At 43.0% G+C, this 22,483-nt stretch overlaps 1 protein-coding gene across 4 annotated transcripts; it reads left to right on the top strand.

Moving 5' to 3' along the window:
- Positions 1–260: 260 nt before the first annotated feature.
- On the top strand, positions 261–21,848 carry LOC5513754 (transcription factor AP-2-alpha). Of its 4 annotated transcripts, none has more exons than XM_032383264.2 (7): positions 261–401; positions 7,975–8,571; positions 10,995–11,061; positions 12,356–12,584; positions 17,248–17,366; positions 18,932–19,073; positions 19,505–21,848. In XM_032383264.2, the coding sequence occupies exons 1-7, from the start codon at positions 363–365 to the stop codon at positions 19,761–19,763; spliced, it is 1,452 nt and encodes a 483-aa protein (XP_032239155.1). In that variant the 5' UTR covers positions 261–362; the 3' UTR covers positions 19,764–21,848. The 4 variants fall into 4 exon arrangements, with proteins under 4 accessions (XP_032239155.1, XP_032239154.1, XP_001633944.2 ...); XM_032383263.2 differs by lacking the exon at positions 261–401 and adding an exon at positions 4,436–4,564; XM_001633894.3 differs by lacking the exon at positions 261–401 and adding an exon at positions 6,825–7,699.
- The last annotated feature ends 635 nt before the right edge of the window (positions 21,849–22,483 follow it).

Genomic DNA, 22,483 nt, shown 5'->3' with positions numbered 1-22,483 from the left:
AGAACATGTCACTTGCCATGGTGCTAAAGAAATCTTAAAATTAAAGTTGTGAGTTGAACGATTTTGAGTTGTTTGATGGTGAAGGTTTATGAGCGCGCTTTCCTATGCTAGGCAGCAACCTTTGCGCCGGCTGCTATGATGATAGAGTGTGCGCTGATACGACAAACTCCACTACCGAGGGCGGGCAACTTGAATCAGCCGAATGGAACGCGTATAGTGGCTCTTAGTTCACAATAACAGTAGAAACACTATCTACGCCAGGCAGTGCAATATCGTTTCAGACGTAGCGAGTCTACAACAAATAGCGCGCACATTTAGTCGGTGATAATATATAAAACCAGTACGACGACCCTACATTCACGATGCAGCTCTTTTTCGCGACAGGGAGCCCAACCTCTCATGTAAGTATAAAACCATTTCCATTTGTACCATTTTATGTCAGAACAGCTCCGGAAACATGAAGACCCTTCTTGTGTAGTAAAAACCCCTTGTATCAAAACTAATAGATTTACTGGGGCGAAGGTCGCACCTTCTTCGAAGAGCTCTTACACTCTATACATCCGCGCTGATCCTTCTTCCACACAAGTTTATCGCGTGTATTGGAGCCCGCCAAACGACAGTACTTCTTTACCTGTCGTATAAAAAAGTTATCATCTAATAACCTGTCAAGGGAACTTCTAAGGGTTACCAGAGGGTATGGACTTTGGAGGAAAAAAAACAGGACTCAATTCATCCATAAACAAACCATTTCACGCTTGTACTTGATTTGTTAGAAGCCTGAGAGAATTTGACTTGTAACGTAACTAATTGACACTTTTTTCTACACCCCAAGTTATTTGACTATCATAAGATAGGTGTGAAAACAGCCCTAGTGGCCAGACGTGTCTTGAGGTGATAGGGTTATTCTCGTCGTTCTTTAGAGCTATTTGCGTATCCGTGTAAAGACACAGAGACAACTGGCATAGAGAAAGACACAGTACAAAGATGTAGAATGTGGCGCGGCTAAGCAATACAGGCAATTCGATACTCCGAAAGAACCATATCAAAGACCCGGGGGCTTCGGAACCACGACAGAATAGTGGAAACAAAAAAAAAAAGATTTTAAACTGAACAAAAAACACCCCAGGCGGGAATAGTGAGGAGGGGGGAATCATTCGTATGAGAGCGTTTGGGCTTATTCAAATATCCATGAGCATTCAAATTAATGTTGTGCTACAAGAAGTTAGTATTGAATATATCGTTATTATGTAGAACAGACAAAAGTCAAACCATAATTAAGACAGGAGTAAAATTCATAAAACCAATTAGCACCCAAAGCCGCCTGAACGTTCGCGCAAACTGAGCGTTCAACAAAAGGTTTCGAGAGGGAATCTAGAGATTTCTATAAAGTTGTATTATCTCTTAGTTTGACAAGCTGCAAGAAATTGTCAGGAAAGCTATTGAGATAATAATGAGCTCCCTTCGACAATATTTCAGCGTCACCTGTAATGGTTTATTTTGCGCCGGAAAAAGTCAAATTGAACGAAGCAAATCGCTCTGTAAATTTTTGTTAAAAAACAATTAGGTGTGGAAAGGCGGGCTGTGCGCTAAATGACGCTGTGACTAGTTTTCATTAGAGAGATTACTTAATTGGGTTGGAGTCGGCAATAAAATTGTATAACTTATTAAATGGGCCATAAAGCTGCCTAAGAGCGATTGCTAGGTATAATAGATTGGGTTCTTTAGAAGGGTTGATCAGAGGAAGTGGCCGCTTACAACATTGCATATGCACACGTGAAAAAGAAACACACAATTTCCCCGTCATTTCTCAATCAGTACTACATTGCTAAATCAGATAAAACGGAATTTCGCTTTAGGTATCTAAACTAGAATGTCCCCTTTTCCTCTACTTCTCAATTTCCATCAAATTTGTCATCCGGCTATGAGTTATTTTGAGCGCTTATTTCTCACTTTTAAACTATTCCGGTTGACATACTCTGTTGTCGCATTCAGCAGTGATAATTTAGACGGAACTGGCTCGTTTAGTGTGCCTTCAGGCGTGCTTGCGAGCAAACTGGAGAAGATTAAAATTTTACGACCAGCGCGCGATAACTCCACAAGGTCATTCTGCGCACAAACGAGCCGCTACGGGAAATAGCACTTGAAATGAGCAAAGCAGTCTGTTATAAAAAGAAACAAAACCTTTTAACGATTCTACAGCACTTGCACACTAGTGGTTTAGAAAAAAGGCACAGTTGGATCAATTAAGACGCGGGAAGAATTAAGACATAACCAAAACATTTTAGCTTTCAAACTGCACCGACACCCACTTGGAGGACTGCGTGATTCGATGCATTAAAAAAGAACATTAAAAAAAATTTCTGATCACACCGCCACGCAACGCAATTTTCTTATTGGAAACAGTTTATGAGTGCTTGAAAAAATTCTTGTTTTTGAATTAATCCATTATAACACCACGGAGCGTAGGAGGCCGCGATCAATTCACCATCGCAACCTTAGATTAATAGTAAAAGGAAAGTAAATATACAAATGAGGAAAAAAACCACCCCAGGCAAAGATTCTTAATGGAATCATCTTTTACAAGTTTCATTTTTGCCTGTGTCCATAATTGAGTCGGGATGTTCCTAAACTCCAGGGGGGTACCGCCCTACTAATCAAAATGTATGCTGAGTGATTTACCGCTTTTAGGAATTAAAAGACTTTGTTTATTACACTTCTATGCTGGATCCAAAACGTTATACACGCGCAACAAAAGAGAGTTAAAGCCTGATATAAACAGTGCCATTTGTATGCGAACCGCAGGGTTCGGCCTTGTGGCGCCAAACTAGCCCCTTTCTCTCTCTACCCGCAGAGCACAGGGTCATAATTGAGGCGAAGCCCAGAGGCGCGAAGCCCGCGAAGCGCAACCCTGGGATGGTTCCTTATAGGTGTTAGCAGCTGCGGGCTGAGCGGAGCCTGAGTGGAAACCAGCCGGACTCGCATCCCGAGATCGGTTGATAATCACAAAACGATTTGCGGCTAGCTCATATGAGCGGCGACAGCAAACAAAGGCACTAAAGCCGGCGATAAGACATTTTCTATTTTCCCTATCTCATCTCAGCCAACCCGACCATGTACTTAGCACGAGGACACGATGTACTTCTGACGAAACAGCCACACAATTCCCCGATTGTGGAGCTTACAATCTGATAAATAGTACATTAAAAACCATGTGCTCCGCCCCAAGTACGCTTTTATTTGACCAATGCTTGAGATGTTTTCTGCCTTCGACCCGTTATGGCGATAAGGATGAGAGAAGCATGACGTGGTCGAGGCGCCCCGCTGTGCAAGCGATCATAACCCACACTGAGAGAAAGGGCAGTGAACAATGGCGCACACAGGGACGCGAACAAACACTTAGCACATACGTGATAAAACTTGTTAAACACAACACAACTATCCCTAGTATCCAGAATTAATCACAAGGCAATTCTAAATCAAGAGACAGGACTTGAAATGTGAAGAAAAGGATGAATAAATTAAGATGATGAAAGTAGCGTATAGCGTACTTAGTGGTATTGTATGGGTAAATATCTGAAGATTATTTTGTGAAACAAATAGCGTGGCACTTGATAGATCGTTACAATCAAAACAACTCCCGTTCACAAAAGATTCCAAGCTTTTGAATCCAGCCTTTTGTCATCCAGCATTCCTGTTCTTATTCATCAAACTGCTTTTTGTAGTGGGTCTATCTTAGGCTTATCAGTGGAGCAGGGTAGAATTCGCTATTTGGCAGTCTCTTGGTGATAATGGTTAGGTTAGGGTATGTTAGATAGACCTTTTAGTACGATCGCCGGCTCTTAGTCTAAGCACTAACCACAAAGCCGAGCACACGCGTGTTAGCGCACCGAGGCGTATATACGAGCCATGAAGCACTTGTCAGTAACCACAGCACCGCGGTGCTAACTGTTGGGGAAATTAAAGTGCCACTTGCTCAATGAGAGCTCTTCTACGACCGTCTTTACCTTTTTACTAAGCCTGTCTAATTTTTTGCGGCGAGGCTTTTAATAAAAGGTCAAAACGCAGAGCGCGTTTTTTGTTTGAATGAGCTCACATTGAGTAGACTGCTAATCTGCCTGCTAGGAGAATTGGAATTTCACAGGTAGCTGCGCTGTTGTGATGTTGTTCGCTCAGCACGAGCTAATAGGTCCCGCAAGTTTATTCTAATCCTACAAATCACGCGACTCTTTTGAAAAGGCGGTTACACACTTGTTGGTGCAGAACTTGTTCACACCTTATAGCTATCTTCTCGCCTCATGGAAGCTTCCGCTTTGCCCTTTGTTTTCTCCCAATACTTAACCACGTAAATAATTCCTAGATACAACTTGGGAAGAGTGAAATTCATAAAATTAAATCAAGTCTTTTTTCATGTTTGGGAAAGGGGGGAATGGATGTGTAGTAACTGATGCGTTACAGCATGTGGTGGTCTGAGTCGCGCGCGCAGGTCTTGTGCAATACTGTGACTCGGTGAATGAGGGCGATGGCAAGCTACAAGCCTCCGGGTACGAGCAAACCTTCCCGCCAGGTAAAACTAGCATTGCATCGCGAAGTGCTTGTCAGTGTGTATTGTCGCGCAGCTAGCATAACGCTCAGACGTTTGCAGGGATCATATGAGCGCTATGCGTTGATTGCAGTCGTAAGTAGTTTCGCTGGGAGCACTCACAAGGCCGTCCTTGGTACTCGAGTGATCTTCAAGCCGTAAGGCTCCGCTCATTTTCGTCCCTCCGCTTTTCTTTCAAAACAAGAATTGGGAGCTTAACATGGCACAGCGGTGAGTCTTAATTGTTTGTCAACTCACCGCAAACAAATCGACGTTAGAAAAGCGCGCTTTGATTAGCTTTGGCAAATAAGACGTACAAAGCCGCGTGAGAGGCAAACAGACAGTTCACAAACGCATAGGAACGTTATCGCGGCCGCTCGCCAGACTATTATAAGCACAAGTCTTGGGCTGTCTTCACAGCTATTCTCCTTCACCGTTGTCATCAGTCATTGCCTATTTCAATATTGATGGAGAAATATTTGCTTTCGATGGCTATCTTATCGAAGAGTTGAGTTCGTCTATTCGCGATTTCTTTTTCTACACACGTGTGAACGCAACTCTCTGTTAAAAGCCAACTTGTGGACGAAAGGGGAAGAGGATAATGGTGGTGTGTTGATGTTATGCCTGGGATAATGATTTATCTGCTCGTTCAAGCTGTTTTATTGTGGAGTTGGTTGATTTGGGTAGAGTGACAGGTATGTCTAGCTATAAGTGCGATTATCACTACTATTGCCTATCGCGTAACACCGTCCACTTCACAACATCTTCTATTGCCATTAATAACGTATCGAGCAGTTTATACTCCACGCCACTACTGTGGACAAAGCGCTAGAGATAAGCGTTCATCTCTATACTCGTGACGAAAGAGAAACTCGACCAATATCAGCAGAGTCGGCATCCAATGATTGTCTGGTATTCTGCTCGCACATTTACTTATGTCTAAGGGTCGGTTTATTATGCAAATTGATGTTTAGGCGGTCGTGAATTTACAGAAAATTACTTTTCCCTCAAAGTAAATGGCGAAAACGGAATAACACTTAAAAGAGGCAAGAGAGTGGAGACGTTGGTCTTAGATGAAGCTTTCTCCCGGCCGGGTGCAAGCTGAAGTGGATTCGTGACTCAACGCAAGGGTACAAGTTCAATTAACATATATCACTTTAATCATAAGAGAAAAGCGAAGTGCCGGGGATAAAGGCTAGGTGTTTAGTAGTATTAGAACCGTGCTAGAAAACCTGACGCATGAATTGCTTTCAGTCATGTCACAGGTCTGGCGTGACAGGAACTCTCTCTGATATACGATCTATAGATGGCGAGAACATCTGTACCTTGAATTCTCATTATTCGCCTAACAAACACGCAAACAGCGTTTTATCACCTCAATGAGAGAGCGCGATGGCTCTGTTGACTCCCCTCATAGCGAGTGTAAACAAACTATTTGTCGAGTAAATCTCTGGTGACTGTGCAAACATTGACCGAGCAATCGAGGATGCTCAAACAGTCTTATCTGCCTACAACCAAATATTGATCTAGCGCAGCTAAATATCCGGTTTAACTTTTGGTGATAATTATATGGCAATAGTTCGGGCGCAGGTCTTTTACCAGCTGTGGAAATAGGCAGAGTTATCTAGAGGTGATGGGGAATTGTTGTGTTGTGTACATAGCGTGTGCAATAGGCCGCTGAGCTTAAGTTCTCGTACTAGGGGCTCGCAAGAAAAGCGCGCAAGGCAGAAAAGTACAATTCATTAACGGCATTTGCTGACATAATGAAATAAAAGAACTCAGTCATTGCATAATTAATCAAATCTCAGCTGCGATTGCGGGCCACTTTGAGTTTGGTGGTTTATTCACAGGGCGTTATTTGAGTGCAATATGTCGTTACACGTTATAGAAGTGTCGAGAGATCTCTATCACGATAACGTTAAACTGCGTGATTCTGCATCTCTTGGCGGCCGACACAACTCCACTCCCAACCGCACGGAATCTAAGCTGGGGAGAAAAACTCGGAGAGCTATTAAGAGCCAAATGACTAACCACACTATGTGAGCTAAAACAGCAATTTACGATTTTTTTAAGATCACATCATGTTGTGATGTTCAAATCAACTTCAAAAGGCGCCGATTCTTAATCGACTATAATTTCTGACATAGGTGCTCTGGCTTCGTCACGATTCAGGAAACATTTTGTCAAATTACATTATATAGGCCAATAAACGGCCGGCTCCAGTTCGCAGCTCTTTCCACTCGTCGGGCCAGGTTTTGCTATAGCAGGCGCGCGCTAACAGATCTAACAAAGCTTTATACCGCTCGTACTCGATACCTTTGTAAAGCGTCGAGTATGAGGACGTTTACGTGTACGATTCACGCCTCGGCTGTGCGAACGCGCGCGAATAAAAGCATAGAACAATACGCTGAGTGCATTGGCGCGATTGCTCCGCCTGCTTGTTTATATTCTTCACATTATTGGGTGTTGGATGGCATTATTATACGATTTGCTTTCATGATCTGCCAATCAGAGGTTAGCTGACGAGTACACAAGTACTATATACCATCAGGGGGTCGCAATTGATTTGCAAATAATTGGAAACTTTAATACGACAGAAAATAATTAAAATCTGTCTGGCTTGCCACTCAAACTCTTGTCAATTCCCAAAAGCATCTTTTGAAAAGTGATCGGTAGAGCGAATGATGCACAAAGGCCCCACCGCGGCACGATATTTTAAACCGAGTTGATTCTGCGCGTAGTGCGGCATTCGTATCTAACCCATGCGCTAATTGGTCGAGAATGTGACATGTTCAATTCGGCCGAGTATTGTTTAGGCCGATAGAGCTCGAGTCGTCGTATTGACGTTGAGTACCACCGACTGCTTATAGCCCCCGAGGACACAAAACATTCTGCACAGAGCGTGAATTAGGCTTAATTATGACAACTCAGTTGGATTCGCTGGGAACCAGTCCAAACCAAGCAACAGTCAGGCAAGCAGTCCAACAGGCCGGTAGCAAAGGGAGAAAGCGCTCGCACACTCGTGATCTATCCCCACCGTTAACTCCGATATCTCCCAACTCATCTCATTCAAAGAGAGTAGAGACTTCCTCCTCCGCCTTTGAGTTAATCGGGACCGAGGTAAGAGCTACTCCACTCCAATCCGCTGTTCACACTTGCCCGAGTCGTACTTGACCTGCCGTCCGACTGAAATAAAAACTCCTCCAGAGCAACTACACCATGGCGGTAAGAAGAGCGAGTGGAGCCGCGAGGTGCACGCTGGAGGATTGATCGGAGGCCCGCTTAATAGACTGTATATATTTTAGCACGGCAAGACACCGTGATGCTTTAGTCCTGTCATGTTATGTTTATTTGATAATGGGCTTATTAAATCCCCATGTTTGTCCACTTCACAGGATCGTGGTCTCGGAGGAATACACGGAGTGAGCACCGCATCGGCAAGCGTAGCGGGGAATGGTGTAGTGTCGTCCGCCGCGCAAGTCAGCTCAGCACTTTGTGCCCCACGTCTTACTCACACGCCGCCGAGCGGCCCTCACGACTATCGCGACGTGCTCGCCGGCCAAATGCAGGGCCCAGCGCACCAGTATTACCCTCCGCAGTACAACCCACTCCACTATCAACAACAACAGCCAAGGTTCGACTTCCAACATGCGCTCGAACCTTTTCAGCCGTCCGCTCACTCGCAGCAGTTCGGCCAAGGACCACCAGCCTTCCACCCTGTATCCCAGCATCAGGTTTTGCCCAACTCGCACGCTTCTGTCGGCCACACGCAGCACCAGAGCAGACATTTAGGCTTGCGGCAACGCTCCGACGAGCTAGACCCGCTTCAACCCGTCCACATCAACCAGTTCCCTTCTCCGCTCGATCACGCTCGTCGGAGGGACACTGCAGATCTGTTTAGCCCGTCGCGGCGACACGAAATTCTCCGCTATGGCAGCGATTCGATGAGTTCAGTGCCTTCGGGCGGTCTTCCCCTGCCTTCTGAGACACAGGTATTTACTGACACTATTTTAGCACCTTCTTCACACCTTTCCTTTGTGTATGCGCACTGAAGACGCTTACAAATTCTACACCAAAGCGAACTAATTAAACCAACATTTGCAATCGATACCTGCTGGTTTGAGCGCCTCAATGGTTTATTCACACAAAGCCTGGTTTATTATCAATTCTCTAAATGCTTGTTTATAGATATTAGTGAAACTTTTGGGGAGATATTCACTCAGATCAAAACATCGTTGCATGAGGTTTGACGCTAGCTGCGTCGAGCCATTCTCTTGGTTTTGTATGGAGACCGAACTCCGAAGCAACAAACTCGCTTTGTGACGATACAGCGAATAGCAAATGGCTCTTGTGAACACGTTTACAGACTCCGCCGGCTCGCATTGTTGCACACTCTCATCGTCTTTTATTCTGACAAGAGTTTAGAGTGTTTTGGTCGTTAGCGAAAACGAGTAAGATGAATGAATATCACGAGTATGCGGGTTCACGCGCTGTGGGTTACGATAGAAATGACGCCACTACCGAATAGGGTGATATTTCCTTTCCCTTCATTCATCACTGTACTCTGAATCCTCTTGATAAAACAGCCATTAAGTGCTATCTTAAGATTACGTGTTATTTACGGAGTAGACTAAGATATAAAACGTTGAATTTCGGTGCTGGATTGTTACAAGAGGATAACGGTTTGAGTGTAGATACGAGACACTTGGCAGTATTCACAAGGGAATGAACCGTGCTCTGCGCTGAGGGCATTTCGCCAAATCTAAAAACACACGGCAATGAACGGTTTCCCAGTTAAAGCATGTCCTAATTTGTGGTCTGTTAAGTTAAATAAGTAAAGCAAACATTGGCCAGGGAGTTACACATCGCGCTTGCAAGCTCGTTTGCTGAAATGACCTCGAGGAATATCGTTTAAAGTCGGTTTATGAAACAAAAGGCCACCAAGCAATTATCCTAAGCCTCGCTGCAGGCTAACCTAGAACAGCTACAAAAAGGTACACGACAAGCATGACGATTTACACATTTTACACGGACTGGACGAAATCTCTTTTCTACGATGTCCTCGGCGAATAAAACGATACTGAAAACGCTGATTTTTTTTTTATGATGGTGTTGTACAATGTTCAGGAAAGAACAAGACCTTGAGAGCAACTTTTAGCGGAATATTTGAGTGGCCCCTCGAATGCTGAAGTAATATCCAAGTCCTAAGACTAGTCTTAACACAAATTTTATTGACTCTTTCTATTTGTCTTTCATGATAAAAAGATGTGGACACATTTGACGACCATATAACTTTTAGCGACGTTGAGAAAAAGACTAAAAAGTTACCCCAAAACCTTGTGTTTATTCTCTAAATTTTAGTGGTATACAGTGGTTTATGGAGAACGACTTGCCCAATGGCACACATTGTACTAGCAGGCCTTTTAATTCCTCTATTTATTGGTTGTACAAACTTGGTATTAGCCTTAGAGACCAATGAGGATGGTTTGTTGTTTGTAGTTCGTCCTGTGGTCAGTACACTGTTCCCTCGGTAGGGTGTAATTCATACAACAGAGAAACAATCTTTCCCCTGCGGTTATTGTCGTACAAGTTTAAATATCAAAGCACAAAGTGGAAGCTCGTGCGGATAAAGCTTGCTTCGAAAAGGACGTGGCTGAAAACCTTTGCGTGTAGCAATAGGACCTGCCGAAAGAACGCCTCGTGAACCCCGCAGTCTTTGAAGTCTGTGTTTCTAGACCTTTCCACAATAGCACCAACCAAATAAATCTTCTTAGGAATTACAGCAATATAAAAACAAAAGGGCTGTATTTCTCGATTAAGCCGTCTTTTTCTCTCTATAATCACATATAGAACACAAAAATTCAATCGAACCCTTATCCCTATTGTACAAAGCGCTAACAAAGTCTTCTAGAGATTCTTTTCATCAAAACGCATGCTTTTTAGTCTACGGCGTTTCCATGTGCTTGTTTGGAATCAATCATCATCCATTAGCAAAAAGCCTACAAGAGTTTCTAACATCAACTAAGAAAGAGGACGATTCCAGAGATTTTTTTTGTATTCGTATTCATATAAACGCAAAGCCGCATTTGAATAGAGAAATAGAGATCCATAGATGATGATCATAATAATTCTGAAAAAACCCTCTTCTTTTGGATGTGTTTATGGTTTCGATGTTGTGTTTCTATTGCTACATCTTAAAGCCTAATTTACTGTTTCTTGCTTTAGGGGTAAACCAATATTCTTGTCCCACATCTAGAGGCAACAAAGTTTGGTTCGCCATAAGGCTTCTCCCAAAATTATAACTGGTCACTCTCTAAAAGCAGACCTCAAGACTATTTAAGAATACTATTTTTACATTTTCAAACCTCAGATTTTGCTATGTTTATCATGGCTGAATCATATGATTTATTTACAGAGCCATCATACAAGCAGTGGTGCCAGCAAGAACGGTGACTCAACTCCGACCCATTCAAACCGAGAAGGTAAGAATACAAACTGTTAGAGAAAAAAAATACTCAAATTTTAATAACGACTAAAGCCTTTTATTATAAAAACGAGAACGTGTTTTTCGTTAAGTATCAAACTAAATGCGCGAAAATTAGGCATCCCTTTTTCACTTTTCTCTCACGATTTATATCTAGAAATTTAAAGGCCAGCTTGGTTTTTTGCATTTGTGTTTAATTGTACATGACACATAGTGTGACTGTTTTGGAGCCTTTGGCTCAATATTTGTGGCCAAAGGGCTTACAGTTGATTTTAATTAAGCCAGTATAGAGCCATACAGCTCACCTCTTTGAAGACATTTAGGGTTTTTAGGGGGTTTATTGTTAAACTAACCCCCTCACATAGAAGCAACTCTTAAAGAGCCACTAAGAACTATAGCCAGTGAGTAAACAGACCCAATCTATACCAGGTTTATACAAGAACGGATAATTAAAACTTGTGTGTTTCCATCGAGCTGGAAACACTTGATCAAACGTTCGATTCAAGGTTGGCCAATTGAGGTGATGGATGAGAATAAAGGGTAATAGAAATCTGCCACGTTTAAGTATGAATAATGTCGCTTAAGACTTTTATTTGAAGTACACCCATTTTTTTCCTACAATACACTATAACAACACGAGAAAGTCAGCAGAACTTTTCGAATGAAAAACACAGTAACACCCCGTGGTCTCAAAACACCTTTTGTTTGTATTAAGTGTCTAAGGCGTAGACCTCAAACAATACTTAAAAACTCCACAGATTGCAAGCGGATACTTTTTTCTCTTATTTCTCGCTAAAAACTCTTAATGAATTGTTTGGCGTTTAATCATCAATTCGTCTCTTATCAGTGATCAAATTTAGTCCCTTTCTTTTGATCTACCAAGAACCGGCCCTAGAGGCCTTCTAAATCAAGTTTACATCTAGCTATAGTTTCCTCTTGGAGCAAGAAATAAGCTTTTGCCATTAAAGTCTCTAAATATGCATAACAGAGTAGATGAGCGCCAAAGGGCTGGGTTACATCACATCGGTAGTTGGTGAAAAACCTTTTTGCCTTTTCTACACATGCAAGCGTTTTGTTTAAAGAGCTATAGCTGGTAGTGTTCGTAGTAAATTTGAATAAATAGCGCTTGAACGATGTACAAGGCACTACGCCTGAAGTGTCATGGATAATATTGCACCAAAATGACATGTCCCTCTCCGCAATATAGCTTTAAATACCAGCGTCAATAATCCGATATTTTCCGTGAGTATACCCGAAGGCTGAACTGTGTATTGTCTCTGTGTTTCTAAAAGGGCTTCCCCTCAACCGAATTATCAACAAGAAACACAATCAAGGGCAAGAGAACGAGGTTGAGGATGGGGACGGACCCGTGCAGCCATCTGATGTGTTCTGCTGTGTTCCTGGCCGATTATCGCTACTTAGCTCGACCTCCAAGTACAAAGTTACAGTGGGAGAAATACGAAGACGACTATCGCATCCAGAGTGTTTAAACGCATCGTTATTAGGCGGAGTACTTCGCAGGTAAGAAGCGCATAGATGATACTCTATACCGCCCTACAAAACCTACTCTAGATAACACCAGAGAAACAGCAGAAAAGAAGTTTGAGACTTTGTTGAATCTTCGAAACATTACATTAAGTCTGTCATGTATATCATGCGCAAGTGTATTTGGCGATTCCTTCAATATTAAGCTAGTTGGTCTTCGACATGGTAAGCGAGCGCAAGCTTACAGAAAAGGGCTTCGAGGCCGGTGTTTCGAGTCGGCCTAATATTAAGTGTTATATTTTAGAAGTACAGTCTTAACTTGAAATTGAAAGCTCTTGCCATTGCTGAAAGGGAACTCAAGTAGCGTAGCAAACAATGCCATCACAATAGTCAACACCACAAGTTTGCGATTGCGGTTTTATTAATTTGAGTATCATGTTATTTCGATAGTCTTCGTTTCACGCGGGAAATATTTGAGAGCTCATGATTTTTTGGCGGGGGATTGATCCTAGTAACGAGATAATCCAAGCGGCAGACAGATCACGGAAGGGAACGCTAGGCTTTTAAGTTACCAGTGTGTTGCATCATCTATGTCTACCGCGCGCAACTGACCGATGTTCTATACTCCACCTAACACCTAAAACACATCACGCAGATAATGTAAACTTGTAACCGTATAACTTGAGAAATAGTGGCGTGTGGCCTTCGAGTGTAATTCTGTCCTTAGGTCGTTGTGAGGGCTTTCTCGCCCCCTTCTGCGCCTAATTCGCACCACGCTGATCAGTGTACTCTTTAGATAGTCTCTTTGCTATTCACGGCGTATTGACGCTATTAAAGCGCCATTTGCACAGCGGAGGCTCCCACTGTGCTGCAGGTATTCATGAGTTATCAGCGCCGAGGCGAGTCTGCAGGTTGTTTAGAGATCGAGACAGGGCAGAGGGAGGGATAGCGACGGGTTGTGTTTTGATAAACGCACTCTTGTGTATCCGAGGAGGCTCAAGGCACGCCATTCTCGCAAATGCACACAACAGCTACATAAAAGCGCTACGCTAGAAATAATATAACACAAACGCATAAATCACACTTAAGGACTACGATGGAAGGAATAGAATAGCTTGGATTTAAGTTAACACACGTTATTAGGGCAGATACTAAGCACTAAGCTAAAAATAAAATAACCGCGAATAATTTTACTCAAAAACACTGCTAATAATTCCACTCATATACGTCATTCTCGCAAATACACGCACCACACTAAGCGCCATGCTAGAGCTGAAAACACCGCGAAATATTCCATTCTAGTTGGCGCGCATTCATTGGGTATACTTGATGGACATGTTCATGCCCTGTGTGCGGGCATAGGGGCTATGCTAGTAAAAGAGATCCTATGGGTAAATCGGGTATCATTGCCCATAGTAGCTTTATGAGCTGTAGGTGCTTTCGCCAGACGAAAAAGTGTTTGGTCTTTTTGTGCGGTTTGGCCCGAAGCGTTAGTTGGCGTGTTTGCGTCTTGACAAATCGTTTAGGACCTGCCTTTAATGGGCTGGGAGATCTGTCTGCCGGGGCGTTACACACAACGAGATTTCTTGGACGGTCGGCGTTGCCATCTTCAAAAGGCAAACGCTCAACAAAGAAACAAAAATAGAAAACCGATAATGCATCTCTGCTCCGATGAACACTTTCTACTAAATTCATTCGCCCGAGGCGATGCAATGAAATGGTAGAAATGGAGCAATAATTCCATAGACAGATGGCGTTAGGTAGTCGAGGATCAACTAGCAAAGTTTACGTTGTCGCAAGCCGAAATCTGCAAGTGATTACACCACTAGTGTCGTTGACGGCTAGTTCAAGTTGGAGTTGTTCGCGCGGTTCCCGGGGTACGAGCCCGGGGGTAAAAGCGTGTCTATGGTCTATAGCTAGAGTGGAACAGCCGAACTCGCTAATGATTTGTTTGAGCTAGCCCGGCGACAGACTGGCCGTAATGTGGTGAATAGTATTATGCGGCGGCCCCCTTAGAAGTGAGAGGCGCTCCACTTAAAAATATTCCGTTAAAGTGCTCAATCTGAACACTTTGAAGGGGCGTTATTGTTCACTGTCTGGCTACAAGGACCGCAGAAATGTTTGGCTCTCGCGTCTTTCTATCTGCCTCGCTTGCTCACGTGTTAGATCTTACAGCAACAAATAAAGACACATAACAACGGAGAGAGAAAAAACACAATTTTCAGACCCTTTCTTCGCTCCACGCACGGTAGCATATGTCTTGTTGCGTTTTGATATTGACGCCGTTGATATCTGTTTTGACTGAGATTTCAAAGAGAAAAAAACGCAACACAAAAAAAGAATACACCATTTATCGAGCCATCGCTGAAAACAAAACAAAGAACGGGTACACCGGATAAAACGTCAGGTGGATTTTCCCTATTATAGAGTCCGTGTTTTTTTTATTATTATTATTTCGTACAACTAGCGATTTAAAAGGGTACTTGAACCCTAGATAGGCGAATAAGATCGCGAACTTTTTCACTTTTTTTATTAATTTATTTTAATCAAGCGCTTCTGTATGGGGGGAATAATAGAATCGGATGTGGCCATTTGGTAGAGGATCAATTTCATAATTTGCGCCGAACAATGAGAGAACAGTCTGCATCCTATTTTTGACAAAAACGAACTAATCCTACTTTTCAATTTGTCATGATTTCAACTCCAAGAGTTTGTTCAATACAACAAGTCTCTGTATTGATCCCGAGTAAACAATCCCTAATAACCATCAGTGACCTAGATTTGCAAATTCTGCTGTCATATTGCGAGTTCTGATCAAACACATCACCCTTTATTCACCCCCCTCTTTATCTTGTCTCTGATAATTTGGTCGTTTTGTAAACGAACACGAAACGTGATCCAAGTGATTAAACAGTGTTTGTGAACTGTTATTTTTTCTTTTCTTTCGGCAAATTAGAGCGGCACAGAACTAGCCTTTCCCAGGCGCCTTTTATTCCCCGTGTCATCTGATCCCGTGCTAAATGCCACATTAGCTCACTGCGTATTATCATCCGCGGTAGAAATAAGGTTTCTTGCAACATGTCAACTCCTCATCCTCAAATCAGACTAAAAGGGATAACGCGAAAAACGCCATCTGAGCCATTACACTTAGCGAATAACTATTTGACGCCTTTTTTAATTGAAACAAGACGGCACGAGTCGACTGAGCAGTCGACTACAACACCACAACACGAAAACAACAGACGGGCGCGGAAGCGATGGTCAAAAATCTTTAATATCTCAGCTTAATACTAGGACTGGTGTGCTTTAAATCCTTTTAATACATTAACACAAAGCTTGCACGGGGTATCAGGTTTGGTAGGGTATTATCTCAAAGCTCTCTCCCACTTGTCAAGTTCATAATGTTTAGTGAATTTGAGGAGGGAAACAAAGAAAAAAAATGACAAGTGCTTTGCTCTATTGAGCGGACACTGAATGAGGCTAGCTAAAGTCGTGTGACAATATATTGTGTGCACAACACCAAATCTAAAGGCATGAGTCAAATACCTTTACGGCAATCAACACCCTTTTCATTTATTAGAGTTTAGCGACTTTCTAGTGACGAATTAGATCTGCTAGACAATTTAGGCTGTCTTGTCTTCATGCCAGAAATAGTTTTATTTTACGAGACAATTTCTGACAGGTTTAAATCGCAATTTGCCTTAAGCTATCCACGAGACACTTTTTGTAGCTTATCGAGGAGTTGGGCTCTAAATTGGACAAAAAAAGGGAAATAATTGATAAAAAAAATGTAACAGTTTGAAAATTTTAGTCTTTTTATTGAAAAATGGAGAATAAATAATAAGGGAACATATATCGTGTTATGTCTTTTTTGGAAAAAAAAAAGGTCAAATAATTGGTGATAATTCAATGCTTTAAATGCATGCGTTTATTGATGGAATACAAGGTGCCTTTTTCATTAGAAGAACCATTTACATCAAATTGGTATCCAAAATAAGCAATAATACACACAGAGCGCACAGGTGATATGAAGCCCGCGCTCCAGCGCTTCCGCTTTGCCATTTCGTGCAAAAACGAGTTCTTTTTTCACGCAAAGTGTACAGTGCAAATGATATGCGCCAAGTGCGTTTTATTTTGGTATGATTTATAACATTCGTTCCGTTTTCCTCGCATTAAACCCAGGACGTGAACTTCTCAGGAAACGAGGGAATAGGACAATCGCCTGCAGGTGGTTTTGAGCGAAATCATAAAATCATGGTTATCTCAACTCGCTCTTCGCCTCAAACTTTAATGCATGTGCCCCACACTATTAACCAGATAAAGTAGTAGTGGGAAAATGACGCACAAAAAAGACCGTAATCTAAATAAACAATTTTAAGGCGCTGTCTTTTTCGCAGTCACGCGTTTAAAAAACACGTTTTTTTCTTGGTCGCACATTTGTGTGCGCAAGTCAATAACGGTGCGAAGTGATGAAACAAACCCCAGAAAAGATAAAAAATATTCAAATTCAAGCAAAAATAAACACTTAAAAATCATTCATAAATTGGTCAAGATATCAATTCTCTGGATAAGAAGTTTTTCTTGAGAATTACAGTTACAAAATTGTTTTTCATTTCTTGACTGAGAAGTGAATGATGGAGAGCATGGGGAATCACGTGTTTTGTGTTAATCAGACGCGCTTGTTTTATCATCACTTCAGAGCGAAATCCAAAAATGGCGGAAAATGCCTTCGCGATAAACTGGACAAGATCGGACTCTCGCTCCCCGCTGGACGGAGAAAAGCCGCACAAGTCACACTCCTGACTTCACTTGTCGAAGGTAAGAACCGGGTGCGAGATATCTGTGCAGAGAGCGCTCGCAAACCCGTTGTCACCCCCCTCCCCCCCCCCCCCCCATCCACCAAGTAACACGAGTTACTTGTTCGAATCACCCCCCCCCCCCCCCCCCCATCCACCGAGTAACACGAATTACTTGCTCGAATCACCCCCCCCCCCCCCCCCCCTCTCCGCAATCCACCGAGTAACACGCGTTACTTGCTAGAATCAGGCTATGGAGATGAATGCCTCGTGTGGGAGCATGACATATCAGCGTGGTTGACTTCTTTAATGATAATTACAAAAAGACAATATATAGAGACGCAATATTAACAACGACTTGCTGAAAAGAAAATGGCGATTTGCCCAAACAACAGTATTATTAGTCCCGTAGCACTTTTATGGGATTTCTAGAGCCGTGATAATAATAAAGTTTTTCGGTCGCGGTTGCTAGAGCCTTGATACTAATAAAGTTTTTTGGTCTCGGTTGTTCTTTTAATAGGGCCTGCGGGTGAATTAGTTCCGGGTACGACTCAAAGCACGTTCTCTGAAATGATGGATAGGTAAAAAAAAATTAAAAAGCACTGCATTGATTCACTTGCTTTCACTGAGAAAAGGATCGGCGATCTCGTTGTTGCTAAGCACGAAAATTCTAGACAAAACTAGCTAGTCCATAGTAGCAAAAGGTTTACAAGACATTAGCATTTGAATAGAAACGAAAACATATTTGGCCTATGACAGAAAAAAAAGAAAAGAAAAGTGATTCTTCAACCGAAAAAAAGTGTTTGCGAACATTGCAAAAGACATGAAAAAGTCATAATTCCTTTTGAGAGTTCTAACTAGGGTAGTACCAAGATAAATGGAAATATTTCGACTAACTTTTTTTAGTCAAGGGTATACTTTTAATTAAAATTGAATACTGTTACTAATTTCTGGTTCGTATGAGATCACTATCTCTTCACCTGTCTAGCTAATGGACAAGCCATTGTCTTATCTGTTATTATGGTACCGACGTTAAAAGATATAAGAATAACAACACGAATATCAGCTCATATCTATCTGGCGTGCCCGATCAATTCAAAGGACTCTAAGTTTTTTTTATACATAGAATGCATCTACTTGAACAATTCAAGTTGAACCTTGATAAATAATTTGTAAATAGTTAGTTTCACACGAATTTATTTATATAATTTCCTTTTATGCACTTCTATGGAATTAAATTCGACCACTATGGTTGTGAACTTGATTGACGCGTGATGTGTTTTATTCAACTAAATCAGCTCAAACTCTTTCCAAATAGATAGCATTCAGTGGACATTTGAACACGATGAAGTAAGGTACAAAACTGTCCCGAATTTTGTGAATGTGTATTAAGTTATATGACATTCATAAATAATTTATATCCAGGTTATAAAAACTTACCATGGGGTGTTTCCTTAGCTCTTGGTTCTCTCTCAATCCTCCCGATAAAGCATTCATAACAGATCAATCAAACACAGGTTTCCTGCGCGAGGCCTGGCCCCAGGCTTTAAAGGATAGCCATTAATTGATGTGCATTTTTTTTTTCAGGCGAGGCAGCACACCTAGCGGCAGATTTCGACTTTGTTTGCGAGTCTGAGTTCCCGGCATCACAACTCGCAGAGTACCAGTACAGACAACATGCCGATCCCGCCGAACAAGGATCCCGGAAAAACGCCATAATGGCGGCCAAGTAAGTACCATGTAGCTCAACCAAACTGTATATTATAATCCAGGGGGGAGAAGTGGGGTGACCATGGGGAACCAGACAGGGAGGGGGATAGAGGATGCCGGTACGTTTTTACAAGCCTTATAATAGAAATATCAGAAAAGTCACAAAAATGTATATCAAACAAGCTAACTCGATCGATTCCTTATCAGGACATTACATTCCAAATTTAGCCTTGCCCTCATTTTGGAATAGAGACCCTCACAAGTCTTTTTTAGACCATCTAGAAAAACGACAGTTATTGATTGATGCGTTTTTAAATATGGAATTGTTTAGGATTTCAGTGCAATAAGATCCAAAAAATGTGTCATCTTCCACACTTTCGCCATTGTTTAAGGTCCGTAATGTCTTCATTGGTTGTGCGTTTGATTGACAAGCAATATGTTTTATTTCAGGCAACTAGCAAAAGAATTACAAGATATCCTTGCACAAGACCCATACCCCAAACTTCGTCTACCCACGAGTTCCTTACCAGAATCTACGTTACGCAGTTTAAACCAGTTTGGACTTGTTACTCACGGGTTTGGTTCACCCTCCATTAACGCTGCGATGAATGCATTTCAAGCATATCTATCCGAACTGCTTAAATACCACGAAGGAAATGTTGGTGGGGGACCAAGAAATCCAAATATCGTAAAAAACGGCGATCCATGACACAAGTTTGAATGTAGCTCTAGATATGTTAACCTTGGCATTGGTTTGCTGGTACTGCACACGTAAGTAAAAATCTCGAAATTACGCATGCGCGCGAGCTGCAACATCAGACAGACTTGCCCTGCGTCAGCGGATTCTAAGAACTGAATTGCAAGAGGTTGTTTAATTCTACAGTGGTCCGTATTGACTGCGTTTCACTTCTCATAAAGTTGACAGTGCTGGGAAGATAAGTACTGTCGCCGAGATTCCAAAACTCCGTTATGGAAGTTTTGTGAATTTTCTGAAATATTTGAACTTTTTTTTTGTGCGCGAATAGAGGGTTCGAATGAAAGATGACGTCACGTTCTAAGCGCACCATACTGGCTGTGTTCACTTGACTGTATGAGGTCGAAAGTCTCTCCGTTCTCAAAAGTGTAGATAGTCCGCCGTCAGTAAGGGTCGAAAGTCCTCCCTCAGTAAGGGTAGAGAGTCCGCCATCAGTAAGGGTAGAGTGCCCGCCCTTAGTAAGGGTAGATGGTCCGCCCTCAGTAAGGGTAAAGAGCCCGCCCTCAGTAAGGGTAGATAGTCCGCCCTCAGTGAGGGTAGATGGTCCGCCCTCAGTAAGGGTAGATGGTCCGCCCTCAGTAAGGGTAGATGGTCCGCCCTCAGTAAGGGTAGATGGTCTGCCCTCAGTAAGGGTAGATGGTCCGCCCTCAGTAAGGGTAGACAGTCCGCCCTCAGTAAGGGTAGATAGTCCGCCCTCAGTAAGGGTAGATGGTCCGCCCTCAGTAAGGGTAGATAGTCCGCCCTCAGTAAGGGTAGATGGTCCGCCCTCAGTAAGGGTAGATGGTCCGCCCTCAGTAAGGGTAGATGGTCCGCCCTCAGTAAGGGTAGATAGTCCGCCCTCAGTAAGGGTAGATGGTCCGCCCTCAGTAAGGGTAGATGGTCCGCCCTCAGTAAGGGTAGATGGTCCGCCCTCAGTAAGGGTAGATAGTCCGCCCTCAGTAAGGGTAGATGGTCCGCCCTCAGTAAGGGTAGATGGTCCGCCCTCAGTAAGGGTAGATAGTCCGCCCTCAGTAAGGGTAGATGGTCCGCCCTCAGTAAGGGTAGATGGTCCGCCCTCAGTAAGGGTAGATGGTCCGCCCTCAGTAAGGGTAGATAGTCCGCCCTCAGTAAGGGTAGATAGTCCGCCCTCAGTAAGGGTAGATAGTCCGCCCTCAGTAAGGGTAGATAGTCCGCCCTCAGTAAGGGTAGATGGTCCGCCCTCAGTAAGGGTAGATGGTCCGCCCTCAGTAAGGGTAGATGGTCCGCCCACAGTAAGGGTAGATGGTCCGCCCTCAGTAAGGGTAGATGGTCCGCCCTCAGTAAGGGTAGATGGTCCGCCCTCAGTAAGGGTAGATAGTCGGCCCTTAGTGAGAATAGATAGTCCGCCCTCAGTAAGGGTAGATAGTCCGCCCACAGTGAGGGAGTCCATCGCCTAACTCAAGAAGTGTTTGATTGCAGCAGGTAAGGTGCTTACAGTATTGTTGGTATAAAGTTGTGTTATTTAAAGAGCCTTTGTCAGACGCCATTTTGTCACCTTAGCAAAATACCAAATGTTCTCCATCGCCTGATTTGGGGAAGCTTTCCAATGTTGTCTGAAAACAATAACAAAGGTGTTGCTGGCAAGGGCTAAAGCTTGCTCCTATTTCCGCCATATAACGAACATCTCGGGAATTTAACAAGTGTCGTTATATTAAGGGTTGTCTATAGGATATGGCGTCGCAAGCTCTTCCGCGTACTTTATATGTAAAACGTTCAAGTCACGCCCTTCTATCTCATTTCTTCTCCTGCCTACCAATGCTGATGATTTTATTTGTATATTTTGTGTCACTTGGATGTATATAGTGATATGCCAATGATATAAGAGTGATTTTAAGTAGAAAATATAGAGAATTGTTTCCGATTTGATCGTACATTCGCACGGATTGAATCCTTCCGCTGTTTTCATATGCTCACACTAGAAGTGTCTTGATATCTATATATATACAGATTAACACAGAAATCACATACTGAATCAGTTGTCTTGATGTAAAACTCTAAGATATATTAAAGATTTCTTCGTCAGCTTCAGTATTCATTCTTGATTACTATGAGTTGAGTGGGAAATCGTCGTCATCAGCATAACCGTATCATATCGTTATCATTATCGCCCATACGACTACTCTCATTTACCTAAATGCGCATACTCCTTGTCCCTCATGCGCGTGCTCCTTATCCTTCATGCGCGTGCTCGCTATCCTTCATGCGCGTGCTCGTTATCCTTCATGTGCGTGCTCGTTATCCTTCATGCGCGTGCTCCTTATCCTTCATTCGCGTGCTCCTTATCCTTCATGCGCGTGCTCGTTATCCTTCATGCGCGTGCTCCTTATCCTTCATGCGCGTGCTCCTTATCCTTCATGCGCGTGCTCCTTATCCTTCATGCGCGTGCTCGTTATCCTTCATGCGCGTGCTCGTTATCCTTCATTCGCGTGCTCGTTATCCTTCATGCGCGTGCTCCTTATCCTTCATGCGCGTGCTCCTTATCCTTCATGCGCGTGCTCATTATCCTTCATGCGCGTGCTCCTTATCCTTCATGAGCGTGCTCGTTATCCTTCATTCGCGTGCTCGTTATCCTTCATGCGCGTGCTCGTTATCCTTCATGCGCGTGCTCCTTATCCTTCATGCGCGTGCTCCTTGTCCTTCATTCGCGTGCTCCTTGT

The sequence above is a fragment of the Nematostella vectensis genome, chromosome 4 (genome assembly GCF_932526225.1).
Source record: "Nematostella vectensis chromosome 4, jaNemVect1.1, whole genome shotgun sequence".
In the NCBI taxonomy this organism is placed as follows: Eukaryota; Metazoa; Cnidaria; class Anthozoa; order Actiniaria; family Edwardsiidae; genus Nematostella; species Nematostella vectensis.
The sequence above is the reverse complement of the archived record's forward strand: the minus strand, read 5'-3'. Positions and strand labels throughout refer to the sequence as shown.

Coding starts and splice junctions, on each gene's coding strand:
- LOC5513754 (XM_001633894.3), top strand. CDS start 7,499: ATGACAACTCAGTTGGATTCGCTGGGAACCAGTCCAAACCAAGCAACA. Junction 7,700..7,974: donor TTGAGTTAATCGGGACCGAG/GTAAGAGCTACT, acceptor TCCACTTCACAG/GATCGTGGTCTCGGAGGAAT. Junction 12,585..17,247: donor TTAGGCGGAGTACTTCGCAG/GTAAGAAGCGCA, acceptor TCATCACTTCAG/AGCGAAATCCAAAAATGGCG.